Source organism: Pollachius pollachius (genome assembly GCF_949987615.1).
Source record: "Pollachius pollachius genome assembly, chromosome: 3".
NCBI classification, from domain to species: Eukaryota; Metazoa; Chordata; class Actinopteri; order Gadiformes; family Gadidae; genus Pollachius; species Pollachius pollachius.
The window spans coordinates 4,257,468-4,274,261 of record NC_136936.1 but is presented as its reverse complement, the minus strand read 5'-3'; the positions used below and the strand labels follow the sequence as shown (position 1 = coordinate 4,274,261).

General features: G+C 47.0%; 2 protein-coding genes across 3 annotated transcripts in view; one reads left to right on the top strand and one right to left on the bottom strand.

The window, feature by feature from the left end:
* c18h3orf33 (c18h3orf33 homolog (H. sapiens)) overlaps positions 1–2,470 on the bottom strand; it is a 4,458-nt gene extending 1,988 nt beyond the window's left edge. For both annotated transcript variants that reach the window (XM_079731385.1, XM_079731386.1), the window contains exons 1-3: positions 2,339–2,470; positions 1,952–2,011; positions 748–901 (exon numbers count right to left, since the gene is read on the bottom strand). In XM_079731385.1, the coding sequence (XP_079587511.1) occupies positions 748–901; positions 1,952–2,011; positions 2,339–2,458 (334 nt within the window). In that variant the 5' untranslated portion in view covers positions 2,459–2,470. The remainder of the gene's footprint in view (positions 1–747; positions 902–1,951; positions 2,012–2,338) is intronic.
* A 1,426-nt stretch (positions 2,471–3,896) lies between these two features.
* Positions 3,897–16,794, top strand: part of LOC307073692 (mediator of RNA polymerase II transcription subunit 13-like) — a 29,663-nt gene continuing 16,765 nt past the window's right edge. The window contains exons 1-14 of the mRNA XM_079733616.1: positions 3,897–4,177; positions 4,957–5,191; positions 5,704–5,872; positions 8,819–8,964; positions 10,763–10,960; positions 11,437–11,631; positions 11,916–12,075; positions 12,460–12,567; positions 12,686–13,396; positions 13,838–14,054; positions 14,468–14,498; positions 14,978–15,093; positions 15,761–15,848; positions 15,941–16,149. Of these exons, the coding sequence (XP_079589742.1) occupies positions 4,112–4,177; positions 4,957–5,191; positions 5,704–5,872; positions 8,819–8,964; positions 10,763–10,960; positions 11,437–11,631; positions 11,916–12,075; positions 12,460–12,567; positions 12,686–13,396; positions 13,838–14,054; positions 14,468–14,498; positions 14,978–15,093; positions 15,761–15,848; positions 15,941–16,149 (2,649 nt within the window). The 5' untranslated portion in view covers positions 3,897–4,111. The remainder of the gene's footprint in view (positions 4,178–4,956; positions 5,192–5,703; positions 5,873–8,818; positions 8,965–10,762; positions 10,961–11,436; positions 11,632–11,915; positions 12,076–12,459; positions 12,568–12,685; positions 13,397–13,837; positions 14,055–14,467; positions 14,499–14,977; positions 15,094–15,760; positions 15,849–15,940; positions 16,150–16,794) is intronic.

Here is a 16,794-nt window from a genome sequence, read left to right as displayed (position 1 = left end):
TTAGGTATAGCTCTATAGCTACACTAAAGGACAAGTAAGGATAAGTGCTGACTATGCAATACCGTCATCATGATAACATAGGGTAGAAACAACCTTATTCTGTGCGTCGACTCTGCAGGATTATTAATGTTGTACCCTAAATTAGATCTCCAACAAACAGAGCCTACTGCTGTGTGTCTAGCCATGTGTAGAGGCCTGAGGGTACAGAAGGTGTATGTACTTTTGAGACTTTTATTTCCACACAGTATTATTAATACAGGCTTCCTATTAGAGTTGTTCCAATACCAGCATGGGAAAGGCAGTCTCGGGCATCGGCGAGTTGGAAGTCTATGTGCGGTGTTCGTTAACGGTCAGAGTTGGAAAGTCAGAATGGGAAACGCGTCATCTCCGACCTACGTGCCATCGACCTATCAAGTTGGAAAAGCATGGCTGCTCATGTTTTACTACAAGATAACAAATGTATTATTATGATTATAAATGGAAATTATGTAGTTCTGAAAAAAATGTGTAGACAGTAAATGAACCGACTATACACTGCTGTCCTCGTAAGAGAACCCTTCAATAAGATCAAGTGCTATTAGTAGTTACAATGCTAGATGCTGTATCGGTATACACTCAGTATTGGCCGGAACTCAAAACCGGGAATCGGTATCGGGAAGGAAAAAAACGGTATCGGAAAAATCTCTAATTCCCATGGATAAAGAGAGGATTGAACAGATGTGACGGTACCGCCCAGCGGGTCCTTACGTTTGGAAAGCAGCCGCGATAGGATGGGAAGCACGATGGGGATGTGCTCTACTTCCAGGCCGTGGTCTGAAACAGTGCGGACTCGCCCTCGCAGGCTGACGTTACCCCTGATGAAGTGAACCGGGATCTCAGCCACCGCTCCAAACTTGCTGGTCTGAAGAAGAGAGAAGAGGAAGACAGAAAAGCAACGTCCATAACGCAGCTTGCCCACTGCGTCCGTCCGTCAACGGGCGACGGAAGGCGTGTCTGACGGATGGGGGAGTGGTATTTGCCGCCGGAGCCACGATCTGATTGGCTGACGGCTCCGTTGCAGCCTGAAAAGTTTAAATTTTCTCAACTTCTGAACAAGAGACGGAGCCGACGGAACGGACGGACCCACGTTGCATTTCGGGATCGCCCCATGCAAAGTCAATGAGATCTGTCAACGGACGGACGCAGTGGGCAAGGGGTGTAAGTCTCTCAGTTGTCAGACACTCAATATATATTTTTTTAAAGGGGGTAGACGTAAACATATTTTTCTTTTTCTTTCATTTTTTACATATCTATTTTACTTTATTACTTCATTTTATTGTAGGTTTACTTTAGCTTTCTGCTAAATGTTAAACACATAGCACTTTCTACATTGTATATATTTTTTACATTGCTTTTGGTTTTTTTTGCTCATCTATTTCATTTTATTATTTCATTTTATAGTATGACGATGTTTCTATGTGAAGCACTTTGAGTCTGCCTCGTATATGAAAAGTGATTTATAAATAAAGTTGCCTTGCTTCCAAAGAAAACATTTGTGGGGTTTTTTTCGAAAATGTATTGTTAGCATAATCTGCTGGGAACTCCAGGTTTGGGTTTGGTTTACTTTGCTTCATTTAAATGAGCACCTACGGGAGTAAACAAGCCACATAATTAAGGACTTCTGCTCTTGGGTTTGTTTTATCCGGTTTACCATTTGATTTTACAGCTTAGACAAGTGTCAGGCTAACTAGGGGCAGGACAGAGTAGTGGCTAGGAGTGTTTGATCCCTGCATAGGGACTTGATTCAAGTTCCCCATCTCTATCTCTATGCAGCCTTGAGTCTAGCTATGCCGCTACTATCCAGTACCTGATGTCATGTACCTGAAATCACAGTTTGTTACTTTGAATTAAAGTGCCAGCTGCTAAATGTTTGAAAGGTAAATAAATAGTAAATGTCAGTCGAGAACCTTACCAGTTTGATACTCCTTGCTATAACTAAAACACCAGCAAGGGCCAGGCCAGTGCTGAGGTTCTGTGTGAAATACAGAGAGGGAAGCGGTCATTATGGAAATAGGTATGATTGCTCGTTACTATCAACTTCATAACACGCTAGATTTAAAATATATAGAATAGGTCAAATCCAAACGTTGCATTATTGGTGAGGCTGCAATACATTGCGTTTTTAAGAAGAGTTGGGCCGGTTATCTCCGGATATAAGTACATTTCTAACATCATATATGGAAAAACGAACATGTATAAAGGAAGGTTAGAGAACCAGCTCATATTGCTATCGCAAGTATAGCAACACAATAAAGGCGGTCTAATATAGTACACGTGGTCGCTGAATCCTAGTTCATACCCGCACAATAGTCAGATTGTCATCAGCGAAGTGTGATATTAGAGACACTATGTTTGGTTCATCTGTGTCATGGATTGCTTCCTGTGGCTGTCCGTCTGCGCGTCTCTCAGTTCCCGGCATGTTGTTGACGTTCCTCCGTGGCTCCGCCCATCTGGGTTCGACCTATCAGTAGGACGCAAATAATCATAACGCTTTGTAAATGTCTCCGCCCTGTGGTATGGGTTGACACAACAAATAATTATATTCTTCTGATACTTATTTTTATATTTTCATTTATTCTAAAACTGGGTTTTCTATATGTTCCCAGGGTTATCTTTTGTGATAATGATGTAAAGGTCATATGGGGCAATCTCATGTCAATATCATCAATTAGGTCCACTCATTCTCAATTAGACTGCTCATATGACGCTTCAATAATACTGAAGCATAACAATTGTGCTATCAATTGTTGAAAACACAATTGAATTATATATCCTTATTACACAGGCTAGATGATAGTGGTATTTTTTGGAAAATAATATTTTGGAACTTGTTGGAATTCATTTTAAGATTTGACTTAGAAATACCCGCTATCCACTCATAACACTTGAAAAATTAAAAATATATTTTTCAGATCGGCTCACACATATTCATCTTATTCAACGATTCAAAATACAATGCCAACTTTATGAGTTTGACTGCGTTTATTTGTCCTAAAAACACAGACAAAACACGAAGGCAGCAGAGTGTTTCACCTGTCACACACGAAACAGGTTTAGAGAGTGATATGATTTAAATGACAGATACTGCCTTGTCTCTTGTTTAATATAGCTGTGAAGTCATGGAGCCACTAGACGCCAGGCCACGCCCCCATCAGGACGGATTGGCCAATAGGACTCGAGAGGCAGAGTTGTCCTCCTGGCCGCCATTAAAGAATTCAATCCATGAATTGAAATAATGGAAATCTGCAGGACCCACGGATCAGTGAGATTGAAGTAGCCGATAAGTAATCTCGCGAAATCCGTGGCGAATTCATTTTAAGGATCTTTTTTAACCATGTCACCGGGTTGTGATCGTTTCGGAACATGGGAGGGCGGTGTGGCTAAAGGTTTTATTGGGCTGGCTAGCGTCGGCTCTTCGGTATGTTAGCTCTGGGGCTAGCAGGCTAACAGCGATCAGGGGGAGGGGAGGAGGAGAGTTCCTTTGCTTTGAAATTGTTTCGGATCGGCTAGCTAGCACGTTAGCTCCCTGGGCACTATGCTGTAGAGTTGAAGTGTTTGTTACCTATGCGATCTTGTATTTTCGTCTCGCACACCACTTTGCAGCTCTCCGGGTGAACGTTAGCCTGTCCATGCCATATTAACATTGTCCATCGGACGCTGTGGCTGTGCAACAACAAGCTGACTGCTCACCCGATCAGACAATACTCTTCAAATTAGATTTATGAATCGTAGAGCCTAAGCCTTACGGTTTTCTGTTCGCTCTCTTAGCTGTAGTCGGGGTTATTAAATGATCCGTGGCCAGCACCGGTAGAAGTTGTCTATTAGCCCGAAGCTAGCTCCATGTAGCCACCGCTGTAGTCGGGTTTATTAAATGATCCGTGGCCAGCACCGGTAGAAGTTGTCTATTAGCCCGAAGCTAGCTCCATGTAGCCACCGGGCTGGCAGCGCTGAGCCGGGTGATCGCCGTGAAATAGCGTGAGGCGGCGGAGCAACTTGGGCGAAACAAGAGATTACTCCTCGCATTCATTGAGACGATGGATTTTAACGTGACGGCCCCACACTGAAAAGCAGGATGAGTTCGTGCTTTGTACCGAACGGGGCCAGTTTGGAGGACTGCCACTCCAACCTCTTCTGCTTGGTGAGACACTGTGTGCAGCTAGCTGTGGCTAGCTTCGAGACTAAGGCCAGAAAGCCATTTTGGCTAATCAGGCAACAAGCGTTGTAACGTCAGTGGCGGACCAGAGTGAAGGCATTGGGCCTTCCACTTGAAACCTTCTGCTCTAACTTTGTTTTATAGTCCACAAGTCACTAAGACGCGGTGGAATAAAGTTGGATTCATGATTTGGTTAGATGTGATCGGCATTTTAAACAATGTTGGTATTAAACTATTATGCTAACGTTAGCAACAAGCACTTTGCTGATATGATCCAAAGGGTGAAGCACAAATCTTTATCTCTATGAAAAATCTTAATTATGCTAAAGTAATGCGTTAATGTTGATGTGTTGCCCCGTTTACATGTAGTACAAGGTGACGGAATGGCTGAGTGAAATAGTTTGTTGTATGCCTTACAAACTTTTATTCTGCATAGTCTTTCAAAGGTGCTTCATCAGTTAAAAACAAACGAGTAAATAACAACCTTATTTAATTAAATCATGGCTGTTTTTCCCTGACACCAAAAAAAGATGAATCTGAAATGCATATTAATGATTGTTATGTCAGAAAACCACAATATTTGAAGTTTCAAGTCTAATGATGTCTATTAGTCATTCGGTATCATTAGTGGTAAATAGTTTGTCAGTACTCATTGTTTACATTACTCAGTAATGTTTTTATCAACAGATGTTTGGTTTCAGCACCGCAGAGATGGCAATGCTAACTCCATCCTTCTCAAATTGTCCCCTGTCCAAATTTCTCAGGCCGACTTGACGGGGATAAAATGGAGGCGTTTCGTGTGGCAGGGTCCCACCTCGTCTCCCATCCTCTTCCCGGTGACTGAGGAGGACCCCATCCTCTGCAGCTTCAGTCGCTGCCTTTCGTCGGACGTTCTGAGTGTGTGGAGGCGACACCAGACCCCGGGACGCCGGGAGCTATGGCTCTTCTGGTGGGGAGACGACCCCAGCTTCGCAGAGCTGATCCACAACGAGCTCTCAAGTAAGTTCCAGCTCCGAATGGGTGTTTTACATTTGCCCCTCATTTTTCATTCCTTGGCGTCATCCGAAATGCGTGCTTGCAGCGTTATAATTGTGGTTGTTATATGCAAAAAGAAAAACATAGGTAATTCCGATCCTACAAGTGTTTACATCTTGTCATTATATGGTCAGAGCGGTTCTATTGAGCTTGCTTCTAATTATTGAATGAAAATGTTAGTTGGAACGTTAAGTTTTAATAGATATGGGATGGTACCAAGGGGCAAAATGTACCTTAAGGCCGATGGCTCGTGAATGGTCAAATTCTACCAGCCACGCGATAGATTACCGTGGTTTCTTTTGGGCTGGTAAATCAAGCCAATCTACCAGCCTCCATTGCCTTATTCCAGTATTGGGCAGCCCTGGTTGGTATTCTGAAACACCTGATTGCATCAGTGATGCTACTGTCGATGTGATAAGTGCGTTGATGTTGCTCTGCGGCGCCGGTTCTAACCTGACTACTTGTGTCGTGTGCAGGCGAGGAGGACGGAGAGTGGGAGAGCGGCCTGTCGTACGAGTGCCGCACGCTCCTGTTCAAAGCCATCCACAACCTGCTGGAGCGCTGCCTCATGAACCGCGGCTTTGTGCGCATCGGGAAGTGGTTCGTGAAGCCCTACGAGAAGGACGAGAAGCCCGTCAACAAGAGGTTCGTCCGGCGCCGCGTTGGGTTGTCCTCCCTTGTGTTCTTAAGGTGTTCCTTGGTTTCCGCTTTCTTTACGTTTACCTCTGAACACTTGCCTTCTATTTCTATCGATGGGACTGGATACATATCTTATTCCGATAGACTTTTGAAAGTTGCTCCCTAATTGTTGTTTTATTACATACAATTTATAAAACAAATAATCTTTGACTGAACAAGGCGTTCATGTAGGATGTTGGATTGAGATACAAGGCTAAATTTGTAACAATAATGTTGGAAATAGTTTTTGATTAGAGGCTCCTTACTATGTATTTACGACTATTAAAGTTTTAGATTTATACTACTACTTTGCCGTGATAGAAAAACGGTCCAATCAGTTTTTCTTGTGAACTATCGATTAACAGCAAGGCCAAGTGTAGCATTAAGTTGATATAAAACAAGAGTTTAAAAGCTATCTGTCACCAGCTTCACGGAGGGCAGGCTATCACATAAAAGATAAATGGACAGCTGTTTGCTTAAGATAAACACCTGGAACGGCAGGAAAGTCGGCAGACCTGAAACTGTTACAATAGTTTCTTCTCTGCTGTGCCCCGGTGTTTTATTTGCATTATTAGTCAAACTTTCTTGGACCCTCTCAGTTTTGTGTTTCGCAATGAGTCGTGTGAAAAAGCTATGTCAGGATCTGCATCGGCAGCTTCAACTTTTGACAATCGCATCCAAAGTTTTTCGAAATGATTTGACAAGCTTTTGCCCAATCGAGTTTAAACCCCATACATTACATTTAGATTTAGTTTGGGAAGCTCTATACTTGACATATACATTTTCATAGCTCATTATTGGAATGAACTACATTTCTGTTGGAGAACGCTGTTAGTCAGTCGGGCTGTATTGCATCGTTGTTACTCCTGGCCAGGGCTGATTGAGAATCTGGACTTTCTAGATGGTTCTGTTCACAGCGCTCCTGAGTCACTTGGTTCCTGGAATGTGTGGGCTCGTAGGCTTCTTCTCCAGACAGGAGAATGTCAGGAATTGAGCAATTGCCACTATATCTAGGGAACTCATTATGTAATACAACAAATGTCTGTGCATGATTGTGCAGTGTACGGCGTTAAGGATTCATGCTGTTCTAACGAAATGAGTAAAACGTTGCATCAGAGCCGCCTGGTGATTCATCAATCAGAACAGTCTTTATTTAAGAAAATAGTATCACGTCTTGGAAGTAGGCTATTTCCGTTGATGTATAGTCTACATAAACAGCAGGCCACCACTAGCCTATGAATCATAGAAACGGTATGCTTAGCGTTGTCAGTTTACTGAAAGGGAAATTTTATAGACTCCTTTTTTTCTCCCCTTTTGCCTTACATGTTCTGCATGAGGCTAGTTTTGGCTTTTGTCTTGAACACAACATGAAAAGTAAACATTAAACTTTTTGGCTATCTTCTTATCGTTGTTATTTCACTGATCAAGTAAGCACAACACTTATGATTGTTTTAACATTTTAATTTATCCAGAAAAACTAGCCAAAATTGCTGTGTTAAGTGTTCTCGCACCCCCCCCCCCCCCTTTTTTTTATTAACACTGCAACAGGCTAATGCACAAATGGCATGTTTTGTCACTTAAGCACGTTACGATCAAATTGGTTTCTCCCTCACCTGCTCTTAATGCTAGAAACCTTTTCGGCTTGGATCTGTCAGGCGCTGTCACAGAAGTCAGATATGATCTCTTCAGAGTTCCTTCTTTTGAGGAAACTCTCAGTCGCCAGACTGGTTAAATTGAGCGGTTATTGTTTTGAAGTATTGTTATGGCGGAATAATCTCACAGCAGTTTGAACAGGGCCGCGGGCCGGTCTGATTACATAAATCATTAATCTCAAGGCATATCCCGTTTTGATCCTGATCGGTCTTGGCCTAGTGGCTCGCCGTGTTGCTGCACAGCATTATGGTGCTGGTGATTGAGTGACTTGTTCGCCAGTGTCACACTGTGTATATGGGCTTTGAAGTGTTTTGGGTTGGGTGTGAGGATTTTTGCCCCATCCCCCTGCCACAAGTGAATGCTTCTACAGGCAGCAGTGCTCCACCTCAAACAGAGAGGGACCCAGCGAGTGTCTCTCTCTCTCTCTCTCTCTCTCTCTCTCTCTCTCTCGTAAACGGGGCAGTCTTTGGAAACGGCTGAGTCTGCAGTGTGGTTTTACAGCAACCATGTCAACAAGAACTATTTTAGTGCGTTTACCCGGCCCTTCCAGAACTCCACGCAGAATAAAGATGGATGGCCGTTGTAACGACTCCTATAAAAAAAAAGAAGAAGAAACTCCCGTTATTTATAACTTGCATGTTTAGCATTAAGGACTGTGAAGGGGCCAGCGCGAGGGGGACTGGCTCTCCCCCAAACTGTCTTGATTAGAGGTGTGAAAAGTGCCGGCGGTGTAGGCAGTCATTGTGCCACGCCCACTTCTCACCACGCAGGGAAGGGGGGGGGGGGGGGGGGGGTGCCCTGTAATGACATGAAGCAAAGTGAGCAGCCAAATATGCCAGGAATTGGGCCTCTCGCATCCTCTTTCTCTTGGCCTCCGTGCAGTCACGCCTCCCCTGCCCCGCCCGCCCGCCCTCTGAGTCACCCCTTCACAATGGGCCTTCTCTGCACGCGACAGTGCACTGATAACCCCAAACATCAAAACAGCCTACTCGGCTTACACAAGCACACCGGGTGTTGTTGACACCTGGGCCGGCCGGCTACTAGCTACTCGTATCAGGCTGTCTGGGGGCGGGGGGGGGGGGGGGGGGGGAAGCGAGTAGTCTGTTGTTGTTCTGCTATTTGGTAATCACGTGCATGCTCATTCATTCATTTATTCATCTGTATTTATTGGTTGTCATATAACTTGCTGTTGCCTGCCTCGCGTTGACACCTGCTGCCTCTCCTCCACCCCCCCCCTCCCCTCCATTGATGGGTCCACAGCGAGCACCTGTCATGTGCCTTCACCTTCTTCGTGCACGGCGACAGCAACGTGTGCACGAGCGTGGAGATCGCCCAGCACCAGCCCGTGCAGCGGCTCAGCGATGAGCACCTTGGTCTGGTCCAGCAGAGCTCCAGCCCGCTGCAAGGTAACGCCAGCCCCCCCCCCCCCCCAGAGGCCTTCCCTGGCACCGCCCCCGTCTCAGGCCGCTTACCGCTCAGGCCTTCCGACTAAAGGCTGGTTTATAGTCCTCCGTAAAGAGCTGTACGTAGAAGCGGAGAGCTTGTCGGAGACCCCTCTCCGTAGCTCACGTGCGCGTCCAACACTTTTCAACTATCCGTCGACGCAACGGAGACGGCAAGGTGCTGTGATTGGTCCTCTGACAAAACCAATTCCGGAGTCACTTCTCCGGTTTGACTTTGCACCTTATTTACTTGGCACTTTGTTTACTTTGCACATTAAGGACCAATAGAACACCAAATAGATAAAGCTTTGGCAACTTTTAGCATGGTTTGTAGTCAATATATAAGATCGATCGGGCGGCGGATTGCATTGCGTAGTCGACATCCCGACGGAGAACCTCGAATGCTTGAGGGGTGTCCGTAGTTACGGAGTCTGATTACGGAGTCGGAGTGGTATACTTTGGCCTTACGGCTTCCCTCTGAGGCCTTCCCCCGGGGCCGCTGTTTAATGTGTAGTGCCATGAGTATAAACGTATACGTATAGAAAGGTTTTCCCATGAGTTGTAAAGACCTTCAAATTAAAAGCCTCAAATGAGGAAGGTTGAGAGAAAGTGCTGCTTAAGGCACCTGCATGTTGGGCTTGTGGACACCTGTGGATTTAACATTTGGGCTGCAATACCAAATCCTCCCTCCCTGTGTGACTGCATTGTATAGTGTCTGTGTATGCATGGAGTCGCTCAGAAGTGTTTTCAAAGGAAATTCACGTTTGCTTATGTAATGATAAGTTCCGAAACGTGTTATGTCGGAGAACACCGGTGACGTAAAAACCTGGTTATGTTATGAAGTGCGTGTCATTACCCTGAGCAGACACCACTGTGTCCGATGAAGAGAATCTCACGTCGGCCAGCCAAATATTTGATTTAATATTGGAGCATGATCATGGGAAAGTACAGGCAGCAAAGTTACAAAGGATACATCCAGTGAGACAATGGGTGAACACGATTCAGGGAAAAGGGAAATGTTTGCATTGTGGGTTGTGAATGCAAAGGTAACAAAGGTGAGTGGGAGTGACCATCGTGGAGAGTTTATGATTGGTGGGAGAGGCCAAGTTAAACTGAAAAACACTATGGGGGAAGTGGGCATGTTTGCAAGTCTGCAAGCAAGGCTGCAACAGTGTTAAAGGAATCGACAACAAAGAGTGTCAGACTTTGTGATTGCAATGCAAATACCAACTATCTGAATAGCTCTGTCAGACAGAGGGAGGGAGGTATCTCTAGGTATAGGGAGAATGTATACAATTCCTTTTAATGCGAGTAGTTATTTTTTAAAAAAGGTCAATATATTTGTATATAATTGTATAATATGGTTATGATTAGGGCTGCTAGATTATGGAAAAAGTCAAAATCCGATTTATTTTGGTCAATATTGAAATCACGATTATTCAAACGATTATCCTTGTAACTGAGAACTTTGAAATTTCGCCTCAAATAAATACACAAAATGGTCAAAAAGAAAATGTTCCAATCTAAAATAATATACAGACATGTATCCAGCTGTTCTGCCCTTTTCTATAAAACATAATATAAAAATTAATAAAATCGAAAGAATCGAAAATTGATCGTTTGACGCTAAAATCAAAATCGCGATCAAAATTCGATTAATCGGCCAGCCCTAGTCATGTCCCATGTCTTTATCCATAACGACACCTTTGCTGTAGCCACGCCCCCACTCACTCGAGTCTTTCCCGCCCCCCCCCCCCCCCAGTCATCCTGAGCCCCTACGGCCTCAACGGAACCCTCACGGGCCAGGCGTTCAAGATGTCGGACCACCCCACCCAGAAGCTCATCGAGGAGTGGCGGCAGTTCTACCCCATCAGCCCCACCCCCAAGGAGGTCCCGGAGGACAAGATGGACGACGGCGACTGGGAGGACGAATCGCTGGCGGCCGTCGAGGTCCTCGTTGGTACGGTGACGTCGCTCGCAGTTTCAGTCTTTTTTTGTTTTCTTTTTTGTTTAGTCGTGAATCCTGCGAATCTCGTGAGAGGGAAAAGTAGAGACAGGGAAAAATAGTCGTGGTTACTTCATGTCTATCTTAGTATTTGCTACTTTTCTTTCTTAGTATTTGCTACTTTTCCACGAAATATTTCATAATCTTTTTGGGTCTTTTGTTATGTTCTTCAGGGTGCTTTTTGTTTTGTTGTAAATGCAGTGAATCTCGTGAGAGGTAAAATCACGGACATGGAGAAATAGCTTACTTGCTTTAATTATTTCTTAGTAGTCGCTTCTTTTCCCACCAAATATTCCTTAATTATTTAGCGGGAACCTTATTGAAAGTGAGCGCGCTGTCTTTCCTGCGCCGACACGCTGGGCCGCCCTCTGCGGCGAGGAGCACGGTACGTCTTGTGTGGTGACCGTCACTTTGTCCCCGCTCCCTTGCAGCCGGCGTGAGGATGGTGTACCCCGCCTGCCTCGTGCTCTTCCCCCTGTCGGACGTCCCGGCCGCGGCCCCCCAGGGCGTGGGCCACCCGTCGGGGAGCCTGTGTGGGGGTCAGCAGGGCCAGTCCTCGCACCGGGAGCCCGCCATGTCCTCCGTCACCCTCACGCCCCCCACGTCCCCTGAGGAGGCTCAGACCGGTAATTAGATCTGTTTATTCTATTAATTAATAGCTAATCTGATTTTGTTAATGGAATGCTGCAGATGGATTTAAATCACTTTCTTTTAAATGACACAAAACAAACTATTAAACAAAGTGTTGGATCTCGGCTTAAACACACAAGGAACACGACGACGTTTGCCCCACATTCCCCATCTGGCATAAATAAATGACATCTTCTAAACCGTTAACGTGATTTTGGTTTTGAATCGCCATGGAAACCTCCCCTCATCCGTGTCCCCGCATGCCCCCCCCGTCCCGCAGACTGCCAACCCGCCCAGCGGTGGCTGAAGCTGGCCTCCGCGACGGACGGCTTCAGCTCCAGCAGAGGGGGGCCCCACGGGGGGAAGGTCCCCAGCAGGCTGGCCAGCCAGGTGGTGGAGACGGTGTGGCAGGAGTACAACATCAACCGTGCCGACAACAAGTAGGTCGCCCCCCCCCCCCAAGGGCGTCCTCTGACTCTTACATCTGGCACTGTGTGACTCTGGAGTACATTTACATTTAGGGCATTTAGCAGACGCGTTTGCCCAAAGCGATTTACAATAAGTACTCTGTCAGAAGGAAGAGAAACAATATATCGCTGTCGGTCCAGTAAGGATGTTCAAAGAACCAAGGGCCAAGCACTAACAACCGCTAGGTTAACCCATTCCCTGTACAAGACAAAGATAGCTAGGATAAGAGGCTACACAATGCTGAGTAACGCTAAGTACTATTTGCAAAGTACGCACGTACAACATACAATAAGTGCGTACAAGGGGTATGGGGGAGAAGTTCATGTTTTTAACTTGTGATGTTTCCCCTTTTCAAGGAGGAAGTTTTCTGCCCTGACCAACGGAACCTGTGAGAGCAAAACGGATAAAACTGACCTTTGGGATTTTTTGGAGCCCTCTCATCGGGCCCACTGCAACTGCACAAGGTACTCCCAACCACGCCCGTGAACCCGACCGAACCTAAACCCCGACACGACGCGCGGTAGCCCATAATGTGGTGTTCTGGATGTGCCGTCTTAACGCGCGCGCACGCTTCCCTTTCAGGCACAAGAACCAGAAGCAGCGAACCGGCAGCACCTCGACGCACCCCCCGGCCTCGGGCCCGATCCCCACCCCGCCCCCCAAGCACAAGCTGGGGGAGAAGCTGGAGAAGGGAGACAAGCAGCCCAAGAGGCCCCAGACGCCCTTCCACCACCGCAGCGCCGCCGCCGAAGAACAGTACCCCGAGTCCCAGCTGCCGCGCTTCTGCCCGCGAGGGGCCCCCGAGGAGGGCTACCCCAGCCTGCACCACGTGGACACGGCGCCCTCCTCCAAGGCGCCGACGCTGCACCCCCACGGCCCGCCCTCCGACCTGGCCGGCTCCCCCCAGCCCCCGCCCCTCAGCCCGCACCCCTGCGTGCACGCGGAGGGCGAGCCGCCGGCCCTGAAGAGCTCGTCCACGCCCGTCCACCAGCCTTTCTACCCGCCCTCGGCGGAGCCCTGCATGCTGCCCCAGAAGGCCCCCCACGCCGAGGAGGCCCACCCGGGGGCCATGGCCCGCCCCTTCCCCCCGGCATACGCCGAGCCCCTGGAGCCCGCCGTGTTCGTGGGCTCGGCCGTCAACCCCAACGAGGACTCGACCCACAACCCCTGGAAGTACTTCAACCTGCCCAGGAAGAGGGTCTCCGACTTCCTGCCGCCGCCGCTGCCCGTGGACAAGATCAGGGACGCGGGGGACTCCGGGGCCGGGCTGGACGCCATCGTGTCCGTGACCGAGTGAGTATCAATGTGCTGGAGATGGTCCCATATGATTTTCTTTCCTTCCCGATACCGATTCCTGAACTTGCTCATCGTCCGACAGAGTATACACCGAGGCAGCATCTCGTATTGTAACTGCTACTAATATCACTTGTTCTTATTGAAGGGTTCCCTCTTGGTTGGCCGTTAACGAACGCATAACAGCGCACGTGTTTGACGTTCTTTGCATACGTATTAAAGGCACTTTGTCATGTGACGCTATTACATCGGCGCATAGACTCGATACCGCCTTTTAGACGATATCGGCCTTTTTAGGCAGTGTCTGAGGAATTTCCAATAGTGACGTCGGTAAAACTCTAGACTGCGCTGCCGTCACCGGCGCCACGCCTCGAGGCAGGGAGTGAAGCGGACATCCGACCGGCCTCTCACCCGGTGCCCTTGTCCTCCCCCCCCCCTCAGGCTGATGGCGGGGACCAGTCAGACGCTGAAGGTGTCTGCCGAGCTGCTGAAGACGTACGCCCAGCGGAGGAACAGCCACCTGGTGTCGCTGAGCCGCGACGGCGACCACGGCGAGCTGGACCCCTACGCCTTCGTGGACGGCGACGGAGACGAGGACTTCAGCTTCGGCGAGAAGAAGGACAAGGCGGGAGAGAGGGACGCCAGCAAGAAACAAAACGTGAGGCCCCGCCCCCTTTCAGTGCGCTGCGGGAAATTACCGGCGCCACCCGTGGCCCAATTACCCGCACGGCGTTTATTTTTAAACCGCCCCCGTCTTTACGTTGAAGGAGTCGTCTTGTGTAATGTATGGCCCCTGGGGCTGGAATGAGCTTGCTGAAGTAGGCAGTCGGTGTCAACGAAACAATGTGTTTTATTCTTTACACTGAATCCTTTGATACCAAATATGCCTTTACAATGAAGGAGTATAGGGTGTGGTTAAATATGCATTTGCTGTGTAAACAGCGTGGGGTTTAAGTGTGTGGTGTATGCATTTCTTGAACGGCACCGGTGAATAGTTGCGTTTAGAGTTGGCTTTGATTCGACGACTTGATTTAAAATTGCAATGTGTGTTTTTCTGTGTCTAATCCTCAGGGGGAAGACGACGGTGGATCCTCTGCTGACGGTACGTCATTTCTTTATGTTTCATTATGCATATCTGAAATGTATATTTCCGGTGCTCTGTTTTGATGGGCTCGCATCAGTTGTAAAACACAGCTGACCACGTAACAATTCATTTTTAGGATTAAGTCCCCAATCTCCAAGTATGCTAGCCTGTGTTGCTTGAAAAAAAACACTTCTGCAGTCTTGAGGAACTATATCGCTTGGTAGAAGAATCATCATTTGTTTGCAATAAATGTGTTTTCCATTTGTGCTGCGGTTTATTTTTGGAAATCTTACTAGGTAGTCATAGTAACGGTTTCACCAACGTTTTTTTATAAAAGAACCACGTTCAGATTTAAAAACATCTAGGGGGCATCGTTAGTCACTGAACCAGGGCCTCTTGTGGCCTAACGAGTCCCCTCGAACCAGTGCTTCGGTCTGTTTACGTTTCACGTGGTGGTATCCCATGACAACGCCGTGCTCTTCTGTTGTTGCGTGCAGATGGCCAGGGGGCCGCCAAGCCGCCCGCCTCCACCAGCCTGATCCACGAGAACGACCTGGCCGTGTCCTACAGCGACCTGGACAAGATATTCAACTCGGACGAGGACGACCTCGCGGTCAGTCCGCACTACTTGTTCTCATGTTTTTTAAATATGTTTTCATAGATGATGTCGTTAACGTTCATATTTCATCTTTTAATTGTAGTAGTTAACTGGTTAATCATTTTTTATTTTTTTATTTCAATATAATAAATGAGTAAAAAAAAGTTTGAGGTAACATGTGACCGTTTGGTCACATGTTACCTGTGGTCGCGTGCCGACATCGGCGTGTGTGCGCTGCTAATGTGACTGAGCCGGACCGCCATCGTATAGGAAGTCTCTTCCAAGCCTGTTGGCCGTTTCCACATAGGACAGAAACCGCATCAATCTGCCACTAGACAGGCCGGCCTCCAGCGCGTGAAGGAGACATTAGGCACAAAATGAGGAAGTGCGCAAAAAAGGCCTCCACATTTATTTAGCACCAATTGTTCCTTTTAGTTGTGGGGGCAATTGACACAAATAAAACATTTAATAGGAGTATATGATGGGTTGAATTTTAATGTGTACACACACACACACACACACACTTCAACCCATCATATAGTCCTGTTAATTGTTTTATTTGTGTCAATTATAATAATCCTTATAATGGGTTGCTGTTCTTGTAGCAATCCATTATGCATTTGCCTGTTTTAAGTTGTTTTTGATGGGCGTTATTCTAATGCATGTTTCCACGCACACGCAGCCCGGGATCAGACGGGCAGGCGCCGGCGGCGAAGACAAGTTCTCCAAGGACGGGAAGCCCAACACTCTGGACCCGCTGTCGTGCATAAGTACGTGGTTTCCATTCATCCCATTCCTCTCCCCTCGTCCACCCCCCCCTCTGGGACTAATCCGATCCCTCCCTCCCTCCCCCACGCTCCAGGCTCGGCGGACCTCCACCAGATGTTCCCCACGCCGCCCTCCCTGGAGCAGCACATCATGAGCTACTCCCCCATGAACCACGGGGGCAAGGAGTACGGTGGACTGGAGGGGGCAGCCGGGCTCTCGCTGCTGGACGGGGGGCTGCTCGCCGGCCACTTCAAGGCCGAGGTGGAGGAGGGCTTCTGCAGCCCCCGGCCTGCCGAGATCAAGGTGGGTCCCCCGTCGTGCTGGGCGATTTAATCAAATTTTGATTGCGATTTCGAAAAAATGATAACTTTTTTTTTATTTTATGTTATATAGAAAGTACAGAACAGCTGGATACATATCTGTATTTATTTTAGATTGGAACATTTTATTCTTGACGATTTTGTGGGGTTTTTTTTGAGGCGAAATTTCAAAGTTCTCACTTGCAAAGTTTTTTTGGGGAGAGACATGCTGAATAAATGCATCATGTTTTCAAACTCCAAAATAATCGTTTGAATAATCGTGATTTCAATATTGACAAAAATAATCGCGACTATAATTTTCGCCATAATCGAGCAGCCCTAGTCCAGCGGTAGTGTGGCTGGACCGCCGTCAAACAGCTCGTTATGAAGCCTTCGAAGTTACTTGTTTTATACGTTCCGGTTTGTACTACTGTGATCTGATCTGGGTTAATTAAACATTTAAAAAAGTTTTTAAATAATTTAAAGTATATTTAGTTAAAATTCTAATTTAGAATTGGCACCGGATAAATCATACAGAAGGATTTGATTAGATTATGCCCATTTTAGGCTGCTATTTTTGATTGGGGAAGTACGGGAAAATCGCCAGCTGAACTTCCAAAGAACTTGACCTAGATTAAAAAGGACTAAA